The sequence below is a fragment of the Lampetra planeri genome, chromosome 81, assembly GCF_965212315.1.
Source record: "Lampetra planeri chromosome 81, kcLamPlan1.2.h2, whole genome shotgun sequence".
Lineage (NCBI taxonomy): Eukaryota > Metazoa > Chordata > Hyperoartia > Petromyzontiformes > Petromyzontidae > Lampetra > Lampetra planeri.
The window spans coordinates 1996460-2020818 of record NC_136185.1 but is presented as its reverse complement, the minus strand read 5'-3'; the positions used below and the strand labels follow the sequence as shown (position 1 = coordinate 2020818).

Genomic DNA, 24359 nt, shown 5'->3' with positions numbered 1-24359 from the left:
GAGGTTTCCATATTTAATTACAGAGTTTAATTTGCATTGGTATGTTATGTTTTAAAGTTTTCAGGAGTTTTTAATTATATTTTTGCCCCGGTCAACGCCGGATATTTCCCATTCGTAGCAGTTTACATCGACTCTATAACAAACTTATATGAAACGGGAACAGGGCGATTCTAAATGAATCTACAACCTTCGATTCCTCTTCGCGATTCAGAGAATCGATTCTTGGCGCGGTCGGGTTTAGAATTTTAATTACACAGTTGTATTTTCATTGGTATGTTATGTTTTAAAGTTTTCAGAAGATTTTAAATGTATTTTTCCCCCAGGCAACGCTGGGTATACCACAAAGTCGTCACCTGACACGTGTGGGGTGTCGAGGCCTAGTACCGTGCAGAGCCTCCGGCCTCGCCTAGATTGCCCACCCGGCTGAGGCTGGGTACTGGGGCCGTTACCCCCCCCCCCCCCCGCGCTACAATAATACTGTCTAATCGCTATAATTTTATTATCTACCGACCCTATAATAGTAATTGCACACATTGGTGTGGTGGGGAAGTGAAGAGGACGTGAAACTTTGATGAATTTACCTCAGAGTCGCGTGTTAATGCGTGCGCATATTTTTTACGGGAATTAAAAATGGCGTCCACCTCGAAGCAGCGTTGCAGCCCGTTGCCAGGGGCCAACCGCCTGTTGCCAGGGGCAACCGCCTTCACTCATGCGCAACGGCGTGCTTCGTTACGTGCTGGTCGGCAATAGTAAATAAATAAATAAAGATAAATCGCACTAAATAGATAATCGGTCCTATTTAAAGTTTAGAGACGAAAAATCTGAAATGCCTAAGTTTACCGCGGGGCCAGGGGCGTGCCCACCTGCAAAATTTAATCTCGGCGAACCCCACGGTACGAGAGCTACATCCCCTGGAAGGGAGCGTACGCAGACGGACAGACGGACGGACAGACAGACAGACAGACAAAAAATTAGTTATATAGGTTAGATTATTTTATTATCCGTATGGGTAGCTTTATATTATTTTATTATGTTTTATTTTATCATTTCCATTCTACGTGACTTTACCGAAAGAACCAAGATTAAGTAACTGGGTATACGCTACACTATATAATGACTACCATATAGTGAACCGATAAAAACTAAAATATAAAATACATCAATGTAATCAATATAGTCAATATACTCTCCAATAAGCTGAGCTACTAACAGTCATACATTACACTTCTACATCGCAAAAAACACAATAATATGCCTCCAGCTAAACTTTTTTCTTACATCACACGGATATACCCCGTACTATACACTGCCATAGACAAACCCAACATTGAATTATACACTGCGTTACTATACACCACCTTAGACTATACATTGTAATATTACTCTATGTATTATTCTACACACCCTACTGTATACCACACTGCTGTATATTCACTATACAATTACGATACTATATATTACCTTATACATTATATTAGACACTACACTGTTATACTATTTATTATTTTACAATCTGCTATACACCATCTCATTGATCGTCGCGTAAAAGGTACCAAGAGGAAGCAACGAAATATGTCAATGGGAGAGTGGTAGCAGGAGACTTGCAGCAGAGCAAAGATTCCATTTCGTGATGAGAAAACGTGAACACAATCAGTTAAGACCCGAAATGGTTTATCACGAACTTCCAATGATTGCTGAGCCAGAGTCCATCTTCTCGGTTGAAATGGTCTTTGTGTTTATATATGTGGATGGCCTCATGAACGAATCTCTCATGGTAGCCGTATGGCCTTCAGAGAGCCTCCGTCTTGGAGAAGTCAGTGTCATGTGAGCCCACTGAATTATAACAATGGTCTGCCATGGCTGAGGTGTTCGTTATACCGTGTTTCAAGTCTGCTTTATGTTCACGCATGCGGTCCAAGACATGTCGTTTCGTTTCTCGAATGTAACTGCTACCACAGAGGCAACTTATTTTGTAGATGCTAGGGTACTGTATGTCTGGGACCACATCTTTTACAGAAGGTACCAGATCACGGATTTTATGTACTGTGTTGAATCGGACCTGGATCTTGTGTTTGTTCAGGATTTTGGAGGTCTTTTTTGTGACCCCCGTAATGTAGGGTAAGTTGATGGTTTTGAAAGGCTCCTCAAGAGGATCCTTCTTCATGGTTGGAGTGATGGCTTTGCGGATTGTGTAGTCGGAGTAAATATTAGCCTTGAGAGCTAGGTGTACGTGCTTTAGTGCACAGGCAATGTGTTCCTGGTCGGAGATGCATTGGGCTTTATGGTGTAGAGTCTTGATGAGGGAATTCTTCTGGGATGGATGGTGGTGGGAATCCGGTTTTAGGTAAGCATCCTTATGGGTAGCTTTCCTGTTGACAGAGTGGCTCATTGAACCATCAGATCTCCTTTTAATTAAGACATCCAAAAAGGGTAGCTTGCCATTTTTTTCGACTTCCATGGTGAATCTGATGGCTGGGTGTATGGAATTGATGTGGTCGAGGAATTGGTCTAGAGCAAGCCGGTCATGTGGCCAGATGACAAGTGTCATCCACGCCCCTCTTCCATAAGGTCGGGCGTCGAGAGGCAGTCTGGATGGCGTCAGTCTCAAATTTCTCCATGAAAACGTTGGCTACAACCGGAGATAGGGGGGAGCCCATTGGGGTGCCCTCAATTTGTTTGTAGAAAGTTTCATTTCAGGTGAAGTATGCAGTGTCTCACCAGGGGGGGGTACCTCAGTATTCAGTCCTTGATGAACCAAGTCTTCAATGATTGCGATGGTGTCAGGTACAGGAACTTTGGTGAATAAGGAAACCACATCAAAACTGACAAGCAGGTCGTCTGGGGACAGGGAAATACCCTTGATTGTCGATACCAGGTGGGTAGAGTTTAGTACCACAGAGGTGGTTTTTCCAGTGAAAGGCCGCAGGATTTCAGACAAAAAACGAACCAGTTTGTAGGTGGGGGAGTTGATAGTAACACAATTGGACGAAATGGTGTATCTTCTCTATGTATTTTTGGTAAGCCATATAATCTTGGTGGCCTGACCACAGAAGGTTTCAACGAGAACTGTTTGGTTTGATCAATTAATGTGGTTGAATCAGAAATGATTTTGTTGGTTTTGATGACGAGGCTGTTGGTGGGGTCTCTTTTTATTTTTTGTATAGCTGCCATCGTTGAATAGTTCTTGAATTTTGTTGTGCAGCATATACCCAGTTACTTAATGTTAATAGCTCAGCTTATTGGAGAGTATATTGAGCACATTGATGTTTATATTTCGTTTTTTTCACACAGGTGTATTATATGGTAGTAGGGTATTTGCAGTTCTTTAGAAACTCCTCCTTCTTTGTTGCCCACACAATGCACGATCTTGATATGCGGTGGTTTGGCTGCTGCAGTTTCTTACGATTAAAATTTCCCTCCCTTTATTACTGCTAATCCTACTTCCTCCCTTTATCACTGCTAATCCTACATAATACACTAGCATAATATGAATTTGAGACCCCCCCTCCCACCACCTACACAATCCACAAGGAGTGACTAATCCCATATCTGCATTTCCCATCAATATGCTTAATTCCGGTGTTGATATGTAAATTCCTTTGTCAAGGCGCTCTCCTCCCCCCGACCCAGCTTAAATATACGCTGCCAAGCTTGGCGGTGTTCATTGGGACACTGTCTTTCCGACAGCTCTGTTTCTTCACCTGATGACGGCTGCTTGTGTTGTGGCTGAAACGTCGTGAGAATTTTTATTTTATTATGTTTTATTATTTTATTATTTCCCTTCTACGTGACTTTACCGAAAGGACCAAGAAGACGAATCCCTGCAGTCACGAAAGCTTTAAATCGAAATAATAAGTTGCCAAACATTACAATAATAATTTTGAGTGCAGATAACAACTCCGCTTCATTGTTTACTATTACGAAACAAATACGTTGGCAAATATTACATTCATAATGTTTGTGTGCAGATAACTCAGGTTCATTGTTTACTATTGAAGAGGAGTCGATAATGGTTTGAAGCACTTATTTAATTCACCAATGCACAGCTACACTCGTTCCACAACCCACCTCGAACACCCGTCCCACAGCGCCCTTTAACGCATCTCCAATACACACTCCCGTCTGGCACGCCTTGGTCCGGGTGACGCCGTGTTTGCGTGGTGCGTGTGCGTGAGGCTGGCTCGCAGATCCCCTACACTCTTATCAAATAAATACGTTGGCAAAGATTACTATAATAATGTTTGTGTGCAGAAAACGTATTTTTCATTAGTAGATTGCTAAATATTCCCTTTTTTTGCTGTCTTTTTTTACGCTGCGATGATGTACTGCCAGTCTGTGCTGTGGACCGCTGCCTGCTCATTAATTAACGCCAGTGCACTGGCACTCTATTATCTACACTGCTAGTTTGCCTTTTGGCCATTATGAGAGTATGCCAGTCTCTAATCTGGTGCCTGCTTCTTTACCACACTCAGTGTACTGCCAGCATTTTATGTCGACTGTATTCTGCTTTTTCAGCTGCTGCCCGTATTTCCAGCTTTTAATGTCGACTGTAGAAATGCTTATGTCATTGAGTCGGCGACCTGCCAGTCTATAATCAAGACTGTAGCCTGCTTCTCAACTTACCTGTGCGTACCGCTGCTCTTTAATTTACACTTATTTCAGCTTATTTCTTCTATGCATTTCCATTGTTTTCATTGGCCACGTCACGCTATTTACTGATACGTACTGCTTCGAGGCTGATAGCTGTGCCATCATTGGGGATTGCTGTGCACGTCGATATGTGTGTGTGTGTAAGTCCATGTGTGTCTTACACACACAAGTCCATGTGTGTCCTAGTTGATATGTGTGTGTAAGTACATATGTGTTTGGGTCCGGCAAAACAACCCCCTACCTCCTCGTGGTGCCGGACGGGCAACTCTGTCGTGGACAGTGCTGTGGGGGGAGGGCCAATGCCCATTGGCCTCTCCCCTCATGGCGTCTGTGACCACCACAGTGGCTAAACGGGGGCTCTGGACGGGTGCGAGGGGCTGGTAACCCCTCCACCTTCAATTCATTACCACGAAACTACGAATTAAACATAAATATGTAACTAATAAACTTGTGCCGGAGGCCCCGGGGGTACAGGCGTCTATGACGTCTCCCGGCAAAACCCCAATTGGCGGAGCCAGGAGATTGAATCTTCACCCTTGGGGCTCCTCCAGAAACAACGAAAAGCCACTACGGATGGCCACGTGGAATGTTCGAACGCTCACTGCGGAGGAGAGGCTGCCACTCCTTTGTTGGGAGCTGGACCGGTACGCCTGGATCTCTGTGGCATTCAGGAGGTCCGGTGGACCGGGTCTAGCTCCTGCCACCATGAGGGGTGGACAGTCCTCTACTCGGGGCAGGAGACTGCCAAACAACAGGGTGTGGCTCTTCTTCTGAACAAAATAATTAAGGGGGCGTGGGAGCGTGGCGGTGAGGTGTCGGAAGCTGTAAGCCCCAGGCTACTTTGGGCTCGCCTTCCCATCAACCGGAGGCGAGGAGTGGTGGTCGTGGTTACTTATGCCCCCACCGAAAACGAACATCCGTGGAGGGATGCAGGCAAAGCCGATGAGTCGGATGCCTTCTATGATCTCCTGTCACAGGTGCTGGCTAAAGTGGTCACTCGGGACAGAGTCATCTTGTTGGGTGACTTCAATGCCCGAGTTGGTCATGATGCTGGCACCTGGTCTGGAGTGATTGGAAGGCATGGGCCAGATCAGCTCAATAACAACGGTAGGAGCCTGCTAGATTTTTGTGCAGCCCATGGGCTGGTAATTACCAACACGCTGTTCCGGCATTGGCGCATCCAGACAACATCAGTGATGCATGCCGGGTTCCAGCAAGAACATCTGCTGGACTACATAGTGACGGACCAGCGGATGCGAGCCCATGTCCTTGACACCAGGACCTACCGTGGAGCTGATCTGCCCTCTGTAAGATGCGCCTGCCATTCTTCCACTCCGGTGGTGGGTGTACACCCAGGACCCCATTCCAACCTAAAATGGCCTGGTCTCAGCTAATGAAAGTTGCAAGCGAGAATTTCATCATCGCTTGCAGCTGGGGTTGGCATCGTCCCCCACTCCTCCTGATGTTGAGGGTAAATGGGCTAGGTTTAGGACTGTGACTCATGCAGCTGCAATGGCTGCTTTGGGTACGTGGTCCAGACCTCCCCACCCTGGCTGACAGAGGAGGTGTTCAGGATAGTTGAGAAAAAGCGACAGGCCCACTCTCATCGGCTACAGCATCCGACGTCAGAGAATGAGGAGGCTTACCGCAGCCTTCGCTCGGAGGTTCGGAGATCCGTGAGGCGCTGCAAGGATGATGGGTTGTGGTCGCGGGTTGCTGAGGAGATGGAGTCTGCCTCAGTGGCCCGCGATCACAAATCACTATTTAACTCCATCCAAAAAGTAACCTGCAGCGACACACCTATTACCATCATTAGGGGAAAAAATGGTGATCCAATCTCCGACCCCCAGGAACAGGTTTGCAGATTTGCTGATCATTTCTGTGAGGTCCTGGGGGAGGGGAAATCCCTCAGCCAGGAAAACATGATGGCACAAAGTGGGGATAACCCTGCTGAGACTGCGGTGCCTAAAATATTGGAAGAGGTCACCCCCTGTGAGTGGCTGGCTGAGGTGCCATCTGTTGAGGAAATACTGAAGGCGATCCAGAGCCTGAGACCAGGAAAAGCACCGGGCAGAGATGATCTCCCAAGCGAAATGCTGAGGGAGGATAGGGTTTGTGCACAGACTGCCCTATATGACATCATAACAACAGTCTGGACCGCTGGACAGGTTCCGCAGGATTGGAAGGATGTCCTGGTGGTCCCCCTCTTTAAGAAGGGGGACCGCACAGACTGTAACAACTACAGGGGCACCTCACTCCTCAGTGTGCCGGGTAAGGTCCTGGCAAGGATTATTCAACATCGCCTTGCTAGGCACGCTGAGGAGAGGCTTGCGGAGCCCCAATGCGGTTTCAGGAAAGGGCAGTTCTGCACAGATGCCATATTTTCTGTCCGTCTGCTACAGCAGAAGTGTAGAGAATTTCAACAAGAACTACATCTCTGTTTTATTGACCTGGTCAAGGCCTATGATACCATCAGTAGGCCTGGGCTCTCAGTTGTTCTTCATGCTTTCGGAGTCCCTAACCCTCTGCTCACGATCATTAAGGACCCTCATTAAGGTGAGCGGGCCCGGGTTAAACTACGTGGCCGGGAGTCAGAGCATTTCCCTGTACACCTTGGGGTGCGACAGGGATGTCCTCTGGCTCCCACATTATTTAACATCTATTTTGACCACGTAGTTCGTGAAGCCTTCAATAGCTGTACCGGGGGAATCTACATTTGGTACAGATGTAATGCGAGCAAGGAATGAGGGGGCGGAGTCTGGGTCACGTGAGGAGAAGGAGGAGTCAGGGTCACGTGAGGGAGAGGATTTAGGGGGAGAACCGGAAGTGATCTGGGAGTTGAGAAGGAGTGGAAACAGGAGGAGGCCACGCTGGGCAGTGGCGAGAGGGTGGCGCGATTGCCACGTGGTGGAAGGCCACGGCACCGTCGGCCAGCGGTGTACGTGGGGCACAGCAGAGCTAGTAGAGTGTGGGAAGCCAGCCGGGCGTGAAGAGCTGGCAGAGTGTGCGGGGCACACAGAGCAGCAGTGTGTCTGCAGAGCGGAGCAGCGGTGTGGCTGCAGACGGAGCAGCGGTGTAGCTGCGGAGCGGAGCAGCAGTGTGGCTGCAGGGTGTACGGTGGAGGAGGTGCGGGTCTGAGCGAGGACGCCGTAGGGGCGAGAGAGAGAGACAAGAACCCGAATAAAGGACAACGGAGATCTACACTGTTGAAGAGTCTTTTATTACATTGGTGTCGGAAGTGAAACGGCATGTCAAAACAGCTCAGAAGAAAGAACGTCCCTGCACCGTCTTCTGCACCATCTTCTGACGACGATCTTCCTCCGGTGGTGGCGCTACCGACGATGGAGGGAGGAGGCGACACAGGGACGAGCGACGCGCCGGGGGTGCAGGACGTTGCCGGCTCAGCAGGTCCGTCCGCGTTGGTGGACGCCGACGGAGGATGGCGACACGCGGCGGCCCAACTTGAGTCGCTGAAGGCTGTTTTAACGCAGTTATACACCCTTGTGACGCCCACGACGAGTTCGGGGAGGCCAAGTGGGGACCATCCGACTGGGGCCTTGCCGACGCAGTCGGCCCTCTCCGACACACGGCACGAAACCGCCATCTTGGGCGTGGCTGGGGAGGAACGGCGGGAAGCCGCCATCTTGCGTCCTCCACCGCGGGGAGCCGCAATTTTGAACACGTTGCGGAGTGACGCCATCTTGTCGCTGCCGCTCGAATCATCATCGACGGAAGACGGCGGAGCAGGGACCTGCAGCCATCGTCTAACAACTGTGAAAGAGTTCTCCATCGGCGGAGATTGGAGCGCATTCGCTTGCCGTTTTCAAGCGGCTGTACGATCCGCGAAATGGACGGACGCGGAAGCATTGGAGGTTCTGCCAACACTTCTTGACGACGAGCCCGTCAGGTTCTTCCGCTCCATCAAGGCCGAAAAGAAGAGGACGCTACAGGGGGTGTTCGAAGAAATGGCGGAGGCGTATGAACCCCCGGACGATGCTCATCCTAGGTTCGTGCAGCGACAACGGGCACCTGAAGAATCGCCGGTGGCATTCCAGGGTGCCGTGATGGAGCTGGCTATGACCGCGTATCCGGAGACGGAGCCCGATTTGTTGGGACCCCTGATATTGGGGAAGATGTTGGAGTTATCCAGGGACTTGGGCATCCCCATGCCGGTGTGCGGGCACGATAAGTTAACGTCCCGTGCGGCTGCTAAGTGCCTGGATGCCCAATTTAACCTTCGACGGTGGAAACAGGTGTCAGCGTGGACGGGGGGCCCCTCGGTCGAAGGCGGTGCGACAGGATGGGACCTGAAGAAGGCTGTCTACGTTCGGGACGACAGGGGTCCTGAGGTGCTGCACGGCGAACCGACTTGGCGTGTTTCCGCTGCGGCCATAAAGGCCACTTCGCCAGAGGTTGTTGGGCTCGCATTCCGCGGCCGCCCCAGCAGGAGGCCTCGACCATGGACGCGACGCGGCAGGATCATCCAGGACAGACGAACCGGCCGTGACACTGACGGATGCAGCCAATCCTGCTCCGGGTGGGCCTACCACGGCGACGGGGACACTTGACCCCGCTGCCCCTCCAACCCCACCACGGACGCGATTGCGGGAGACCCCGGCGACGGGTCTCTCTGGGGAACGGGACTTTGGTGTTGACGGGCCTCCAACAGCGGCGGGCGAACCGGAAGGGATCTGGGAGTTGAGAAGGAGTGGAAACAGGAGGAGGCCACGCTGGGCAGTGGCTAGAGGGTGGCGCGATTGCCACGTGGTGGAAGGCCACGGCACCATCGGCCAGCGGTGTACGTGGGGCACAGCAGAGCTAATGGAGTGTGGGAAGCCAGCCGGGCGTGAAGAGCTGGCAGAGTGTGCGGGGCACACAGAGCAGCAGTGTGGCTGCAGAGCGGAGCAGCGGTGTGGCTGCAGACGGAGCAGCGGTGTAGCTGCTGAGCGGAGCAGCAGTGTGGCTGCAGGGTGTACGGTGGAGGAGGTGCGGGTCTGAGCGAGGACGCCTTAGGGGCGAGAGACAAAAACCCGAATAAAGGACAACGGAGATCTACACTGTTGAAGAGTCTTTTATTACACAGATATAATGGGAGGCTGATCGATGCCCGGGTGCGATCAAGGGATGGCTCTCTATTGGTCAACCACGTTATGTATGCCGATGATTTGGTAATAGCTGCTCATTCAGAGGAGGAGTTGGAGACGCTGCTGCTGAGACTGGAGGTGGGGCCTTACCATCAGCCCCACCAAACCTAAGCACCTGCCTGGGTATTTTGTACCATCGGACACTCCACCCCCACAACTCCAAATCGGTGATGGGGCAGGAGTGGAGAGAATGGAGATCTTAATTTTGGAGCTTTCGTGACTGCAGGAATTATTCTTTGTTTCTTTCGGTTAAGTCACGTCTAAAGATAAAATAATAAATTAAAATAATAGCGACGTTTTGATTGCAACACAAGCAATCATCAGGCATAAAAGAAATAGTAACAAAAATCTAACTAGAAAACTATAGACAGACATACAAGCAGACAGACATCACAACGGCACACAGAGAGAGGACACACATCGGCACAAAGAGAGGGGCCGACCCTGTGACGGTCCCTTAAACATAGAGAGGGGGGGCGGGGACGGAGAGAGGGAGGGGGCAGAGAAAACCAGCACATCAATGAGTGTACGGCAACGTACCGTTGCTGCAAACAAGATGACGTGGCACGGGCACGCAAGCTTGAAAACTAGGAGAAAGGCACACGAAAATTAAATAACCTAGCAAAATATCGAAATGTGATGTAATACAACACAGAGAGTCGGTTAACACACAATTTGCGCATAGCCTGGTTGATTACGTATCACAAAGATTGCTAAGTTAGAATTTTAAGTGTGAAAATTCTAAAGAGAGGACAAAGGCAAAGAGAACACATAGCCAGAGAGAGAAAAGGATAAGCTTAAAACTTCCCCGTAGAAGTGGTTCAATCTTAATTTTGGAGCTTTCGTGACTGCAGGAATTATTCTTTGTTTCTTTCGGTTAAGTCACGTCTAAAGATAAAATAATAAATTAAAATAATAGCGACGTTTCGATTGCAACACAAGCAATCATCATCAGGCATAAAAGAAGAAGAAGAAGAGAATGGAGAGTTTCCCATACCTGGGCAGTGCGCTTATGACCGGCTCCAGTTTAACAGCAGAGGTCTCACTCCGAATCAGTCGAGCGGCAATATATTTTCATCGGTTGCGTAACGCTGTGTGGAAGCTACCTAGTCTGTCGCTCTGCACGAAGCTTCAAGTCTTCTCGGCCAGTCATTCCCTCCCTTCTCTACGCTTGTGAAACGTGGACCCCCATAATGGAGCATCTTCGCCGGTTGGAAACATTTAGGCTGGCCTGCCTACGATCCATCCTGGGTTTAACCAGGCTGGATTGTGTGAGCTCACAAATCCTTGAAAGATCTGGGCAAAGTCCCATCGGTGAGCTCCTCCGGCAGGCAAGGCTGCGTTGGCTGGGTCATGTAGCCCGCATGCCGAAACAGCTTTTGTTCGGCCGGATCGAGGGGGCTAAACAGGCGCGGCACGGGCTAGAGAAGAGATGGAGTGATGTGGTACAGGAGGACGTGGAGCTGAGTGGACTTGCCGATGACTGGTACCAGCGGTGTCAAGATCGGCCTCTGTGGAGGAGGCTCGTGAAGGACGCTACTGGGCAGTTAGAGGCAGTCGCCCTCCAGCAACAACGGAGGGCGGAGGAGCGACGCTCACAACGAGCGGAGCACCGGATGGCTAAAGCACAGCAATTTGGCACAGTAGGGGGCGCAGGTGGTGCATCAGCCAATCATCTCGGTCATCTCAGTCAGTCGACCCGTGGCACCTGGGTCTGCCCCGTGACCTCTTGCCAGCGGGCGTTCGACACTTCACGTGGCCTCAAGGTGCACATGGCCTGGCACAAGAGTCGTGGTGACGTCACCGCCACTTAGTGGCGAATGGCGGTTGTTGTTTGCGTCAATGTGTGTGAGGTCACGTATGTCTGTGTGTACATTGATGTGTGTGTAACTCCATGTGTATCTAAAGTGGATGTCTATGTGTGTGCGAGTCCATGTCTGTGTGTATAAGTCGATGTGTTTGTGTGTGAGTCGATGTGTCTGTGTAACTCCATGTGGGTGTGTCTAAAGTCGCTGTGTGTGCATGCCTCCATGTTAGTCAGTGTAAGTACATTTATTTGCGTGTCTGTAGGTCCATGTGTGCGTGTTAGTCCATGTTGTGTACTTTATTCACCTGGTCAAGGCCTATGATACCATCAGTAGGCCTGGCTCTGGGTTGTTATTCGTGCTTTCAGAGTCCCTGACCCACTGCCCACGATCTTTACGGACCTTCATGATGGTGAGCGGACCGGCTTTAAACTACGTGGTCGTGAGTCAGAGCCATTCCCTCTATACCTTGGGGTGCGACCGGGATGTCCTCTGCCTCCCACATTATTTTACATATATTTGGACCACGAAGTTCGTCAAGCCTTCAATGGCTGTACCGGAAGAATTCCCATCTGGTACAGATACAATGGGAGGCTGATCTATGCCCGGCTGTGGTCAAGGGATGGCTCCCTATTGGTCAAGCACGTTATGTATGCCCATGATCTGCTAATTGATGCTCACTCAAAGGACGAGTTGGACGCGCTGCTGCTGAACCTGGAGCTTGCCACTAAGAGGTGGGGCCTTACCACCAGCCCCACCAAACCTAAGCACCTGCCTGGGTATTTTGTACCATCGTACAATCCACCCCCACAACTCACAATTGGTGATTGGGCAGTTGTGCAGAGAGTGGAGAGTTTCCCATACCTACCCAGTGTGCTCATGACCGGCTCCGGTTTCACAGCAGAGGTCTCACTCCGAATAAGTCGTGCGGCATTATATTTTCATCGGCTGCGTAACACTGTGTGGAGCTACCTGCTCTCTCACTCCGCACGAAGCTCCAGGTCTTTTCGCCCACGTTCATTCCCTCCCTTCTCTACGCTTGCGAATCTTGGACCCCCCTAATGGAACATCTTCGCCGATAAGAAACATTTAGGCTGGCCTGCCTACGATCCATCCTGGGTTTAACCATGTGTGTGTGCGTCTAAGTCGATGTGTTTCTATGTGTGTGGGTCGATGTCTTTAAGTCGATGTGTGTTTCTGTCTGTTTCGCCCAAGCAACGCCGGGTACTTACCGCTAGTCCTACATAATACACCCGCATAATATGACTGAGACCCCCCCACCGCCTACACATTCCACAAAGAGTGACTAACCCCATATCTGCATGTCATCAACATGCTAAATTCCTGTTGATATGTAAACTCCTTTGTCAAGGTGCTCTGCTCCTCCCACCCAGCTTAAAATACACTGCCAAGCTAAGCAGTGTTCATTAGGACGCTGTCTTTCCAACAGCTCTGTTCTTCACCTGAGGATGGCTGCTTGCGTTGTGGCCTTAACGTCGTGAGAATTTAATGTTTAATTTGTATTATTTTATTATTTCCCTTCTACGTGACTTTACCAGAAGAACCAAGAATATGAAACCCTGCAGTCACGAAAGCTTTAAATCGAAATATTCAAATTACAACATATTAACAAGATATGAACATTTACTTCCATTGTGAATACACATTTGCTCAAAAATAGTACGCGCGCCCCACGCTTTCATTTAGTCAGTTACAACAAAAGTACATGAAAAATATATAATGCAAAGTAATTGAACAGAAAATATGTATTCATTACTGTAGTAGGTTTTTACCCTTTTAAACTGGTACAAAACTGACACCTTTATTCAAGGCATCATGTTTGCAATAACCACAACACAAGTAGTCAAAAAAGCAAACAAAAAGAAGTAACTCTGATAATCTTCTTGGTTCTTTCGGTAAAGTCACGTAGAAGGGAAGTAATAAAATAATAAAAATAAAACATAATAAAACAATTCTCATGACGTTTCGGCTACAACGCAAGCAGCCGTTTTCAGCTGAAGACGAAACGTCGTGAGAATTGTTTTATTATGTTTTATTTTTATTATTTTATTACTTCCCTTCTACGTGACTTTACCGAAAGAACCAAGAAGATGAATCCCTGCAGTCACGAAAGCTTCAAATCGAAATTCAAGGCATCATGTTTGCAATAACCACAACACAAGTAGTCAAAAAAGCAAACAAAAAGAAGCAACTCTGATAATGATAATAATATGCACTGTCCTTGAAGTTGATTGGTCCACACCCGAGACGGCTTTCTTTAGAGCCTAGTCCCCATTGGTGTTGGACCAGATGACACCAGAAGGCGTACAACTCAAACACAGTGCAATGTCAGAGTCTTGAGAGCTCGGGGTAAGCATTTACACTATGAGATCTCATTTACCAGTGGCAAAATATAGTAGTAGGTTTTTACCCTTTTAAACTGGTACAAAACTGACACCTTTATTCAAGGCATCATGTTTGCAATAACCACAACACAAGTAGTAAAAAAAGCAAACAAAAAGAAGCAACTCTGATAATGATGATAATATGCACTGTCCTTGAAGTTGATTGGTCCACACCCGAGACGGCTTTCTTTAGAGCCTAGTCCCCATTGGTGTTGGACCAGATGACACCAGAAGGCGTACAACTCAAACACAGTGCAATATCAGAGTCTTGAGAGCTTGGGGTAAGCATTTACACTATGAGATCTCTTTTACCAGTGGCAAAATATAGTAGTAGGTTTTTACCCTTTTAAACTGGTACAAAACTGACACCTTTATTCAAGGCATCATGTTTGCAATAACCACAACACAAGTAGTCAAAAAAGCAAACAAAAAAAAGCTATTTCGATTTAAAGCTTTCGTGACTGCAGGGATTCATCTTCTTGGTTCTTTCGGTAAAGTCACGTAGAAGGGAAGTAATAAAATAATAAAAAATAAAACATAATAAAACAATTCTCACGACGTTTCGGCCACAACGCAAGTAGCCGTCCTCAGGCGAAGAATGAAACACCACCAAGCTTGGAGCGTATATTTAAGCTGGGTTAGAGGGGGGGAGGTGGGAAGAAGAGCGCCTAGCCAAAATAATTTGCATATGAAGAGGAATTCAGCATATGGAAAATGCGTAGGAGGTGGGCGGGGGGGGGGGTTCCAAATCAATACTATGCCCGTGCATTATGCAGGATTAGCAGCATCAAAGGGGGGGGGGGGGTAGCATTAACAAAGGAAAGGAATGTTAATAGTATGTAGCTGCAGTTACTAAACAACCACGTAAAAACTAAAGTATAAACTGCATAACAAACTAAAGTATAAACTACATAGCATCATCAGTATACTTACTATACTCTACAATAAGCTGAGTTACTAACAGTAAGTAATACATAAAAAATTCTACGTTGTAAAAAATTATATAATATGCTTCCATCTAAACTTTATTCTCTTACATCACACGCGTCTATACCGTACTATATACTGCCATAGACAAACACAACATTAAATTACACTATCATGAGAGATTCGTTCATGAGGCGATCCACATATACAAACACAGAGACAATTTTAACCGAGAAGATGGATTCTGGCTGAGCAATCACTGGAAGGATGTAATAAACCATTTCGATACACATTAGGGTGGGTAGAATAATACATAGTGTAATTTAATGTTGGGTTTGTCTATGGCAGTATATAGTACGGTATAGACGCGTGTGATGTAAGAGAATAAAGTTTAGATGGAAGCATATTATATAATTTTTTACGTAGAATTTTTTATGTATTACTTACTGTTAGTAACTCAGCTTATTGTAGAGTATAGTAAGTATACTGATGATGCTATGTAGTTTATACTTTAGTTTGTTATGCAGTTTATACTTTAGTTTTTACGTGGTTGTTTAGTAACTGCAGCTACATACTATTAACATTCCTTTCCTTTGTTAATGCTACCCCCCCCCCCCTTTGATGCTGCTAATCCTGCATAATGCACGGGCATAGTATTGATTTGGAACCCCCCCCCCCCGCCCACCTCCTACGCATTTTCCATATGCTGAATTCCTCTTGATATGCAAATTATTTTGTCTAGGCGCTCTTCTTCCCACCTCCCCCCCTCTAACCCAGCTTAAATATATGCTCCAAGCTTGGTGGTGTTTCATTCTTCGACTGAGGACGGCTACTTGCGTTGTGGCCGAAACGTCGTGAGAATTGTTTTATTATGTTTTATTTTTATTATTTTATTACTTCCCTTCTACGTGACTTTACAAAAAGAAGCAACTCTGATAATGATAATAATATGCACTGTCCTTGAAGTTGATTGGTCCACACCCGAGACGGCTTTCTTTAGAGCCTAGTCCCCATTGGTGTTGGACCAGATGACACCAGAAGGCGTACAACTCAAACACAGTGCAATATCAGAGTCTTGAGAGCTTGGGGTAAGCATTTACACTATGAGATCTCTTTTACCAGTGGCAAAATATAGTAGTAGGTTTTTACCCTTTTAAACTGGTACAAAACTGACACCTTTATTCAAGGCGTCATGTTTGCAATAACCACAACACAAGAATTCAAAAAAGCAAACAAAAAGAAGCAACTCTGATAATGATAATAATATGCACTGTCCTTGAAGTTGATTGGTCCACACCCGAGACGGCTTTCTTTAGAGCCTAGTCCCCATTGGTGTTGGACCAGATGACACCAGAAGGTGTACAACTCAAACACAGGTCAATATCAGTCTTGAGAGCTCGTGTTGCACAAACATCTGCAGTCACATGAATACAAGGGCATTGCTCATTCATACCACGCAATCGATCTGTCCAGACATCCCATATTCTATACGTGACCCCGATACACGCAACTTGTTACATCGAGACTCACAATCGGTTGATGGGTAATCATTCGTTCATAATGCTAAATAATGTTTTCAATGCCATCAGATTTACAGAATCCGAAGAACCAGAAGTATATTTTCCGAGCAAACCCCATTGAGAAGAGATTTGTTTTAAGGGCGACTCGGGCCAGTAAGTAACATCAAAGCATTCCACCCAATTACAGATAAAACAAAGATATGTAATAATAGTAATTATGATGTAAAATAGCATTCACACTTAAACGTTGGTGATTTTAAAAGAGAGTCAGTTTGAATGAGGACAGAAGATGACCGGATGGAGATTCCAAGAGACGAAACTTCTTAGGTGGTTCCCAAGGCTTTGGGGTAGCTACGTTAAATGAAAGGTAACCTCTGAGTGGATGACGCTAAAAGCTGCACGTATTGTTGTAATGAGATGCCTGTAAATAAGGTGACCTCATTGGGAATTCTTTCAGACCTTTCCAGACCCCACTTCAAACGTGCTGGGCCCTCTTACTCTGCTTTGTCCAAAAACTTTGAAGTTAAATTTGCCCCTTGAGAGCCTGAACAGACTTTAAAGACAAGTGTGGCAGCGAGCACCGATGAAGGCCGGCACGGTACACGAGGGGGTGGGTGGTCAGCACCATGCCCGTCCGCCTTTATCTTCCCAGTGGTGTTTAGGCACCACACCAGGTACTCATTTGAGGCTGAGTTAACCTTGGGGAGGTCCAGGACCAATTCAGATAATTGTCACCGATGTCGACCGTGAACGGGAATCAAACTCGGGTTCCCGCGCTCGTAAGACAGCACACTAACCACTGCATGATCCCTCCGCCAAAAACTCCACCCACACCTCCACATCCACAACCTCCTGTGGGTCGCCTCGCCCTCCCTCAGAGTCCGAATGCTCCTCCTGCTTGACGCTGCCTCCATTCACCTGGAGGTCGGGGCCTGGAGTTGAGTCTTCATCTTCACATTCCACCTTCACTTCTTCACATTCCATCTTCACATTTTCACATTCCACCTTCACCTCTTCACATTCCCCCTTCACTTCTTCCCATTGAACCTTCACTGATGGCCACGTTGCTAAACTCGGGTTGTCTTTTGGATCTTGTTGAATGCGAGATGGGCTCGATTCCACCTCCTTCTCCACATGGATCTTCTCATGCCTATTTCGGTTGACTAACCGTGTGAATAACTTCCCACACACAGTGCACTTGAAGGGCTTCTCATCTGTGTGTTTTCTCTGGTGAATGTTAAGATATCCTGACCTTGTAAACGCTTTACCACAAACAGTGCACTTGAAGGGCCTCTCGCCAGTGTGTGTTATCTGGTGAAATTGGAGATGTGATAACTGTCTAAATGTCTTCTCACACAAAGTGCACTTGAAGGGCTTCTCGCCTGTGTGTTGTCTCTGGTGAATGGTAAGACATCTTGAGCGTGTAAATGCTTTACCACACACAGTGCACTTGAAGGGCTTCTCGCCTGTGTGTTTTCTCTGGTGAAATTGGAGATGTGATAACTGTCTAAATGTCTTCTCACACAAAGTGCACTTGAAGGGCTTCTCGCCTGTGTGTTGTCTCTGGTGAATGGTAAGACATCTTGAGCGTGTAAATGCTTTACCACACACAGTGCACTTGAAGGGCTTCTCGCCTGTGTGTTGTCTCTGGTGAATGTTAAGAGATCCTGACTGTGTAAACGCTTTACCACAAACAGTGCACTTGAAGGGCTTCTCGCCAGTGTGTGTTATCTGGTGAATTTGGAGATGTGATGACTGTCTAAATGTCTTCTCACACAAAGTGCACTTGAAGGGCTTATCACTTGAGTGTGTTTTCTGATGTTGAAACAAAATTCCTGAAGTTCCAAATGCCTTTCCACACACAGTGCATTTGAAGGGTTTTTCGCCTGTGTGTGTTTTCTGGTGAGCGTTAAGAGATCCTGACTGTGGAAACGCTTTACCACAGACAGTGCACTTAAAGGGCTTCTCTCCTGTGTGTTGTCTCTGGTGAGTTCTAAGTAGTGGTGAACGTCGAAATACCTTCTCGCATATAGTACACTTGAAGGTCTTCTTGGCCATGTGTAATTTGTCGTTGAAATTAATGTGTCCAGTGTGGCTCATGTCGTATGGAGACTGCTCGCATTGATTCCTTCTACCACTGGGCTGTCTTGAGTCTCTGCTTCATGTCATTCAACCTACACATTACACACAAAATATATATAACCAATATACATGATACACATTATAGAACACCTCCACATTATACACATCTACACCTTACACAATATACACATGCGTTACATACTGACACACAGTACACCCAGGGGACATGAGATGCACACCTTACACAAAATATACACAGAATATACACGCACACGTAGTATTATTCACGATGTACTTACAAAAAAAATCAGCGGACTACCTGCTGGATCTCCTCAGTTTCGAAGAACAAATATGACCTAAGGTCTTTGCTCATTTACCAGCTTCACATTCCTTATTGCCGTACAAATACTGGAGGAAGGGCCTTTTCTATTGATGCCCCCAGGGTCTGGAATGCTATCGCCAATAAATTGCAACTTGCCTGTGAGATCTTCACTCAAAACTGCTCTAGAGGAGATGTACACCCCTAGCTGCCACTGCTATTCAGAATGGCCTGAAATCAAATGTATCATTCCGGATAACCGCAACAAAGTATGATCTTGAGTTTTGATTATAGTGTGCTGATCTGTAAAGGTGTATTGATTTTGATTCTGCTACTGATACTCCTGCTGTTATGGAGTGACTCATGCAGCAAACTATGGCTGCAAAGTTTGGTCGTACATGTTATGTATATCGTTTATTGTTAAATTTGATTCAGTTCCTATGATCACTGTTACATTGTTTTTATAGCTTTATTTTGGTGATTTTGAAAACGTTTTGGTTTAGCCATGTTTGTTTGTTGTAGCACAGAGTTAGGCTGATAACTTTAATCTAAATTGTTTGACTTGCATCCCACCGGGATTTTTGCACACAGCGTTGAAATACAGTGTTTTTTCTTGAAGACTTTGCTCTTTTTTCCAGGATTTTTCTGTTGCATGTAGTCACTTTAAGATGTTTCTTGTTCATGTTTTTGTTTTGTTGCGGTTGCACCCATAGCTCACAGGGTTATACCTAATAAATGAAACTAAACTAAATGAAACACCCAGCCGAACAGACACTTAGGCATGCGGTGGCTGGGAATGCGGGCGACATAACCCAGCTAATGCACTCACTTGCCAGGAGAGCTCACAGATTTTTTTTAAAACCATTAAATATTTTTATCACACCAGGTAAAGCGCACTGAGCAATAGATCTCTTTTTCAGAAATGACCTGGCCACAAATGATAGCTCAACGAAGTGGCTTATCATCACGTGGACATTTTTAGCAGCCAAATATTCTAAAAGTATTTTCTAAATGTCAGGGTCCGGATTGAACCGATGAAGTCCTGTATACCAGGTGATGTAGTTAACATCTCACCATTGTGGCACCACTGATGGGACTTTGTCCAGATCTTGCAATGATCCCTGAACTTACACAAACCAGTGTGGTTAAACCCAGGATGGATCGTAGACAGGCTAGCCTGAATATTACAAACTGGTGCAGATGTTCAGTTAGAGGGGGCTCCACATTTTGCAAGGGAGGGCATGACTGTATCCGAGAAGACCTGAAGCTTCGTGTGGAGTGACAGGCGAGGTAGCTGCCATGCAAAATTAGGCAGTCGCTTAAATGAAAATGCTGTCCGACTGATTCAGAGTGAGACCTCTGCTGTCAAACCGGTGCTGGACATAAGCACACTGCCCAGGTATGGGAAACTCTCCAACATCTCATCAACTGCTACACCACCAATAGGGTGCTGAGGGGGTAGAGTCTTTGATGACACAAAATACCCAGGCAGGTGCTTAGTTTTGGTGGGGCTGATAGTAAGACCCCACCTCTTTGTGACACACTCCAGGTTCAGCAGCGGCGCCTCCAACTCCTCCTCTGAGTGAGCAGCAATCACCAGATCATCAGCAAACATAAGGGGCCGTCCATAGATGACATCACACACCTAGGGGGGGGAGTAGGGTCAGACATTTGTGACGATGTGTGACGGGGGGAGGGGGGGTTTGAGAAATGTGATGCGACGTCAAAATGCGCAACTTTAAATAAATATAAACAAGCGAATTGTTATAACACTAATTTTGATTAATTTTCATTAACAGGTCCCTGCGGGGTGGGCTGGTAGGAACAAATAAGCAAAGAATATAAAGATAATCTATTATTACACTTGTTTAGCCAGGAAAGCCTCACTGAGTCTAAAGGTTTTTGTAGGGTCATGCCAAGTGTTTGCAGTAGGGGGCGATGTTGCTACACCTAATCAGACATCGGACGGAAGGACGGACGGACGATATAATCTATTGTAGGCTGGTTCACTTCGTTCCTACCAGTATAACTATTTGATTATTTAAATGTACTAAGCTCACCTTTTATTTATTCCATGAAGGAGCATTTTGCTTCTTCATGGTAGAATGGAGAAGCATAAATTTTGTAAAAATTTAAAATGATTGTTATTAAAAAAATTATTTGTAATGATTCTACCAGGGCATTTCATTCTGTGGAATGAATATGTGATTGTTATAATTGTACTCTCCATTTTGCTTCGTTCTACTACAAAGTTTCAAGTATTTTTTTATACTTATAATTACTTTTAATATTTTATAATTATAATATAATTTCAATATAATATTCTGAACATTTGCAGTTTTAGTTACGCGTTGAATATTTTCAAGTGAATTTTATGCTAAATTTCAGCTCTCCAACGGTTCCTTTTTAATACGTATTTATCCTACATCAGAGTGCAGCTCCACATTAAATACGCACTACAGTGACAATAGTTTAAAGTGATTTGAAGCATGTTTTTTTTCAAAATGGAAATATTGTTTTGGGGGGGGGGGGGCAGAGCTTCGTGACGTCATATTTGAGGGGGGTCTGACTTTTTGTGACGCCATGTGACGAGGGGGGGGAGGGGGGTAAAAAATCGGCCAAAATCGCGTGACGCGATTTATGGACGGCCCCTAACATGGTTGATGACCAATAAGGAGCCATCCCTCGACTGCACCTGGACATCGATCACATGCAGTACACCCAGTAGCTATACATACATATGACACACAATATATATATAACACATACACACACCAATAACCTATTTGACACTGTTGTGACATCACCACGTGCTTGTGCCAGGCACTGTGCACTTTAAGGCCATGTGAATTGTTGAACGCATTCTGGCTGGTCACAAGACAGACCCAGATACAATGGGTTGACTGAGATTATTGGCAAATGCATCACCTGTGTCCTCTACTGTGCCAGCTCGATGTCTTTTAGCCACCCGGCGCTCCTCTCAAATGTAGAGAGCGTCGCTCCTCTGCCCTCCGTTGTTGCTGGAGGGCGACTGCCTCCAACTGTCCAGTAGCGTCCTTCACGAGCCTCCTCCTCCAGAGGCCGATCTTGACACCCCTGGTACCAGTCGTGAGCAAATTCACTCAGCTACACATCCTCCTGTATCACATCACTCACACATCGTCCTGTATAATATCTCATCTTTAGCCCATGACACACCCGTTTAGGCTCCTGTATATAACTTAACAAAAGCTGCTTGGGCATGCAGTGGCTGGGCATACGGGGCACATGACCCAGCCGACGCAGCCTCGCCTGTTGGAGGAGTTCACCGTTGGGACTGTCCAGATCTTTCAAGGATTTGCGAGCTCCTCACATAAAGCAGCCTGCTTCAATCTAGGCGAAATCGAAGGCAGTGGCGGTAGTAACGTGGGCGGTAGTAACGTGGGCAGCAGTAGCAGCTGTTGAAAGTTATCACTTATGGCCTACAAGAACCTTGATCCGTCCCTGCAGCAACCACCACAACTACGAGCACTAAAACCACAACCAAAACAACAATTACGACCACAATTACGACGACCGCAACTACAACCATCACAACTACGACCACCACAACCACCACCTCCACAACCACTACAACCACTACAACCACCACAACCACCACAACCAGCACCACCACAACAACCACCACAACAACGACCACCACAACTACGACCACAACAACTACAACCACCACAACTACAACCACCACAACTACGACCACCACAACTGCAACCACCACCACAACTACAACCACCACAACTACCACAAAAACTACGACCACCACAACCACCACAACAACCACGACCACCACAACTACGACCACCACAACCACCACAACAACCACGACCACCACAACTACAAACACCACAACCACCACCAAAACTACGACCACCACAACCACCACCACAACAACCACGACCACAACAACTACGACCACCACAACATAACCACCACAACTACGACAACTACGACCACCACAACCACCACAACTACTACAACCACCACAACTACGACCACAACAAAACCACCACATCCACGACCACCACAACCACCACCACAACCACCACAACACAACCACCACAACAACTACGATGTCAACACCTCTGCTCAGAGACCCACGGAGACGACTCACCAGCGTCACTTCCTGGTTCAGGGGTTATCTCGTGACGTCATCGAGCGCGAGACGGGCTCAGTGTGAGTGGCGGGGGATGAGTGGCATGGGGAGAAGAGGGGCGGGGTGGGAGGGGCGGGGGGGAGAGGGCGGGGCGTATCAAGCGCGTGCATTGTGTGGGCAACAAAGAAGGAGTTTCTAAAGAACTGCAAATGCCCTACTACCATATAATACACCTGTGTGAAGAAACTAAAATATAAACTACATCAATATATCTTCTTGGTTCTTTCGGTAAAGTCACATAGAATGGAAATAATAAAATAATAATAAACATAATAAAATAGATTATTATATTATTTTATATTATATTATTTTATTATCCGTATGGGTAGCTTTATATTATTTTATTATGTTTTATTTTATTGTTTCCATTCTACGTGACTTTACCGAAAGAACCAAGAAAATGAATCCCTGCAGTAACGAAAGCTTTAAATCGAAATTTACATCAATATAATCAATGTGCTTAATATACTTTCCAATAAGCTGAGCTATTAACATTAAGTAACTGGGTATACGCTACACTATATAATGACTACCATATAGTGAACCGATAAAAACTAAAATATAAAATACATCAATGTAATCAATATAGTCAATATACTCTCCAATAAGCTCAGCTACTAACAGTAAGTCATACATTACACTTCTACGTCGCAAAAAACACAATAATATGCCTCCAGCTAAACTTTTTTCTTACATCACACGGATATACCCCGTACTATACACTGCCATAGACAAACCCAACATTGAATTATACACTGTGTTACTATACACCACCTTAGACTATACATTGTAATATTACTTTTATACACACCTTACTGTATACCACACTGCTGTATATTCACTATACAATTACGATACTATATATTACCTTATACATTATATTAGACATTACACTGTTATACTATTTATTATTATACAATCTGCTATACACCATCTCATTGATCGTCGCGTGAAAGGTACCAAGAGGAAGCAACGAAATATGTCAATGGGAGAGTGGTAGCAGGAGACTTGCAGCAGAGCAAAGATTCCATTTCGTGAGGAGAAAACGTGAACACAATCAGTTAAGACCCGAAATGGTTTATCACGTCCTTCCAATGATTGCTGAGCCAGAGTCCATCTTCTCGGTTGAAATGGTCTTTGTGTTTATATATGTGGATGGCTTCATAAACGAATCTCTCATGGTAGCCGGATGGCCTTCAAAGAGCCTCCGTCTTGGAGAAGTCAATGTCATGTGAGCCCACTGAATTATAACAATGGTCTGCCATGGCTGAGGTGTTCGTTCTACCGTGTTTCAAGTCTGCTTTATGTTCACGGA

At 46.3% G+C, this 24359-nt stretch overlaps 1 protein-coding gene across 4 annotated transcripts; it reads right to left on the bottom strand.

Annotated features, from left to right (window-relative positions):
* LOC144738327 (uncharacterized) lies at nucleotides 1-23085 on the bottom strand. Of its 4 annotated transcripts, none has more exons than XM_078621358.1 (4): nucleotides 22972-23009; nucleotides 21781-21948; nucleotides 20382-20497; nucleotides 1-10381 (listed from the first exon to the last, which is right to left on the bottom strand). In XM_078621358.1, exon 4 carries the CDS (start codon nucleotides 8438-8440, stop codon nucleotides 7361-7363), a length of 1080 nt encoding a protein of 359 aa, XP_078477484.1. In that variant the 5' UTR covers nucleotides 8441-10381; nucleotides 20382-20497; nucleotides 21781-21948; nucleotides 22972-23009; the 3' UTR covers nucleotides 1-7360. The 4 variants fall into 4 exon arrangements, with proteins under 4 accessions (XP_078477484.1, XP_078477481.1, XP_078477480.1 ...); XM_078621355.1 differs by lacking the exon at nucleotides 1-10381 and adding an exon at nucleotides 16317-18625 and having other exon boundaries at nucleotides 23003-23085; XM_078621354.1 differs by lacking the exon at nucleotides 1-10381 and adding an exon at nucleotides 16317-18625.
* Between the last annotated feature and the right edge of the window lie 1274 nt (nucleotides 23086-24359).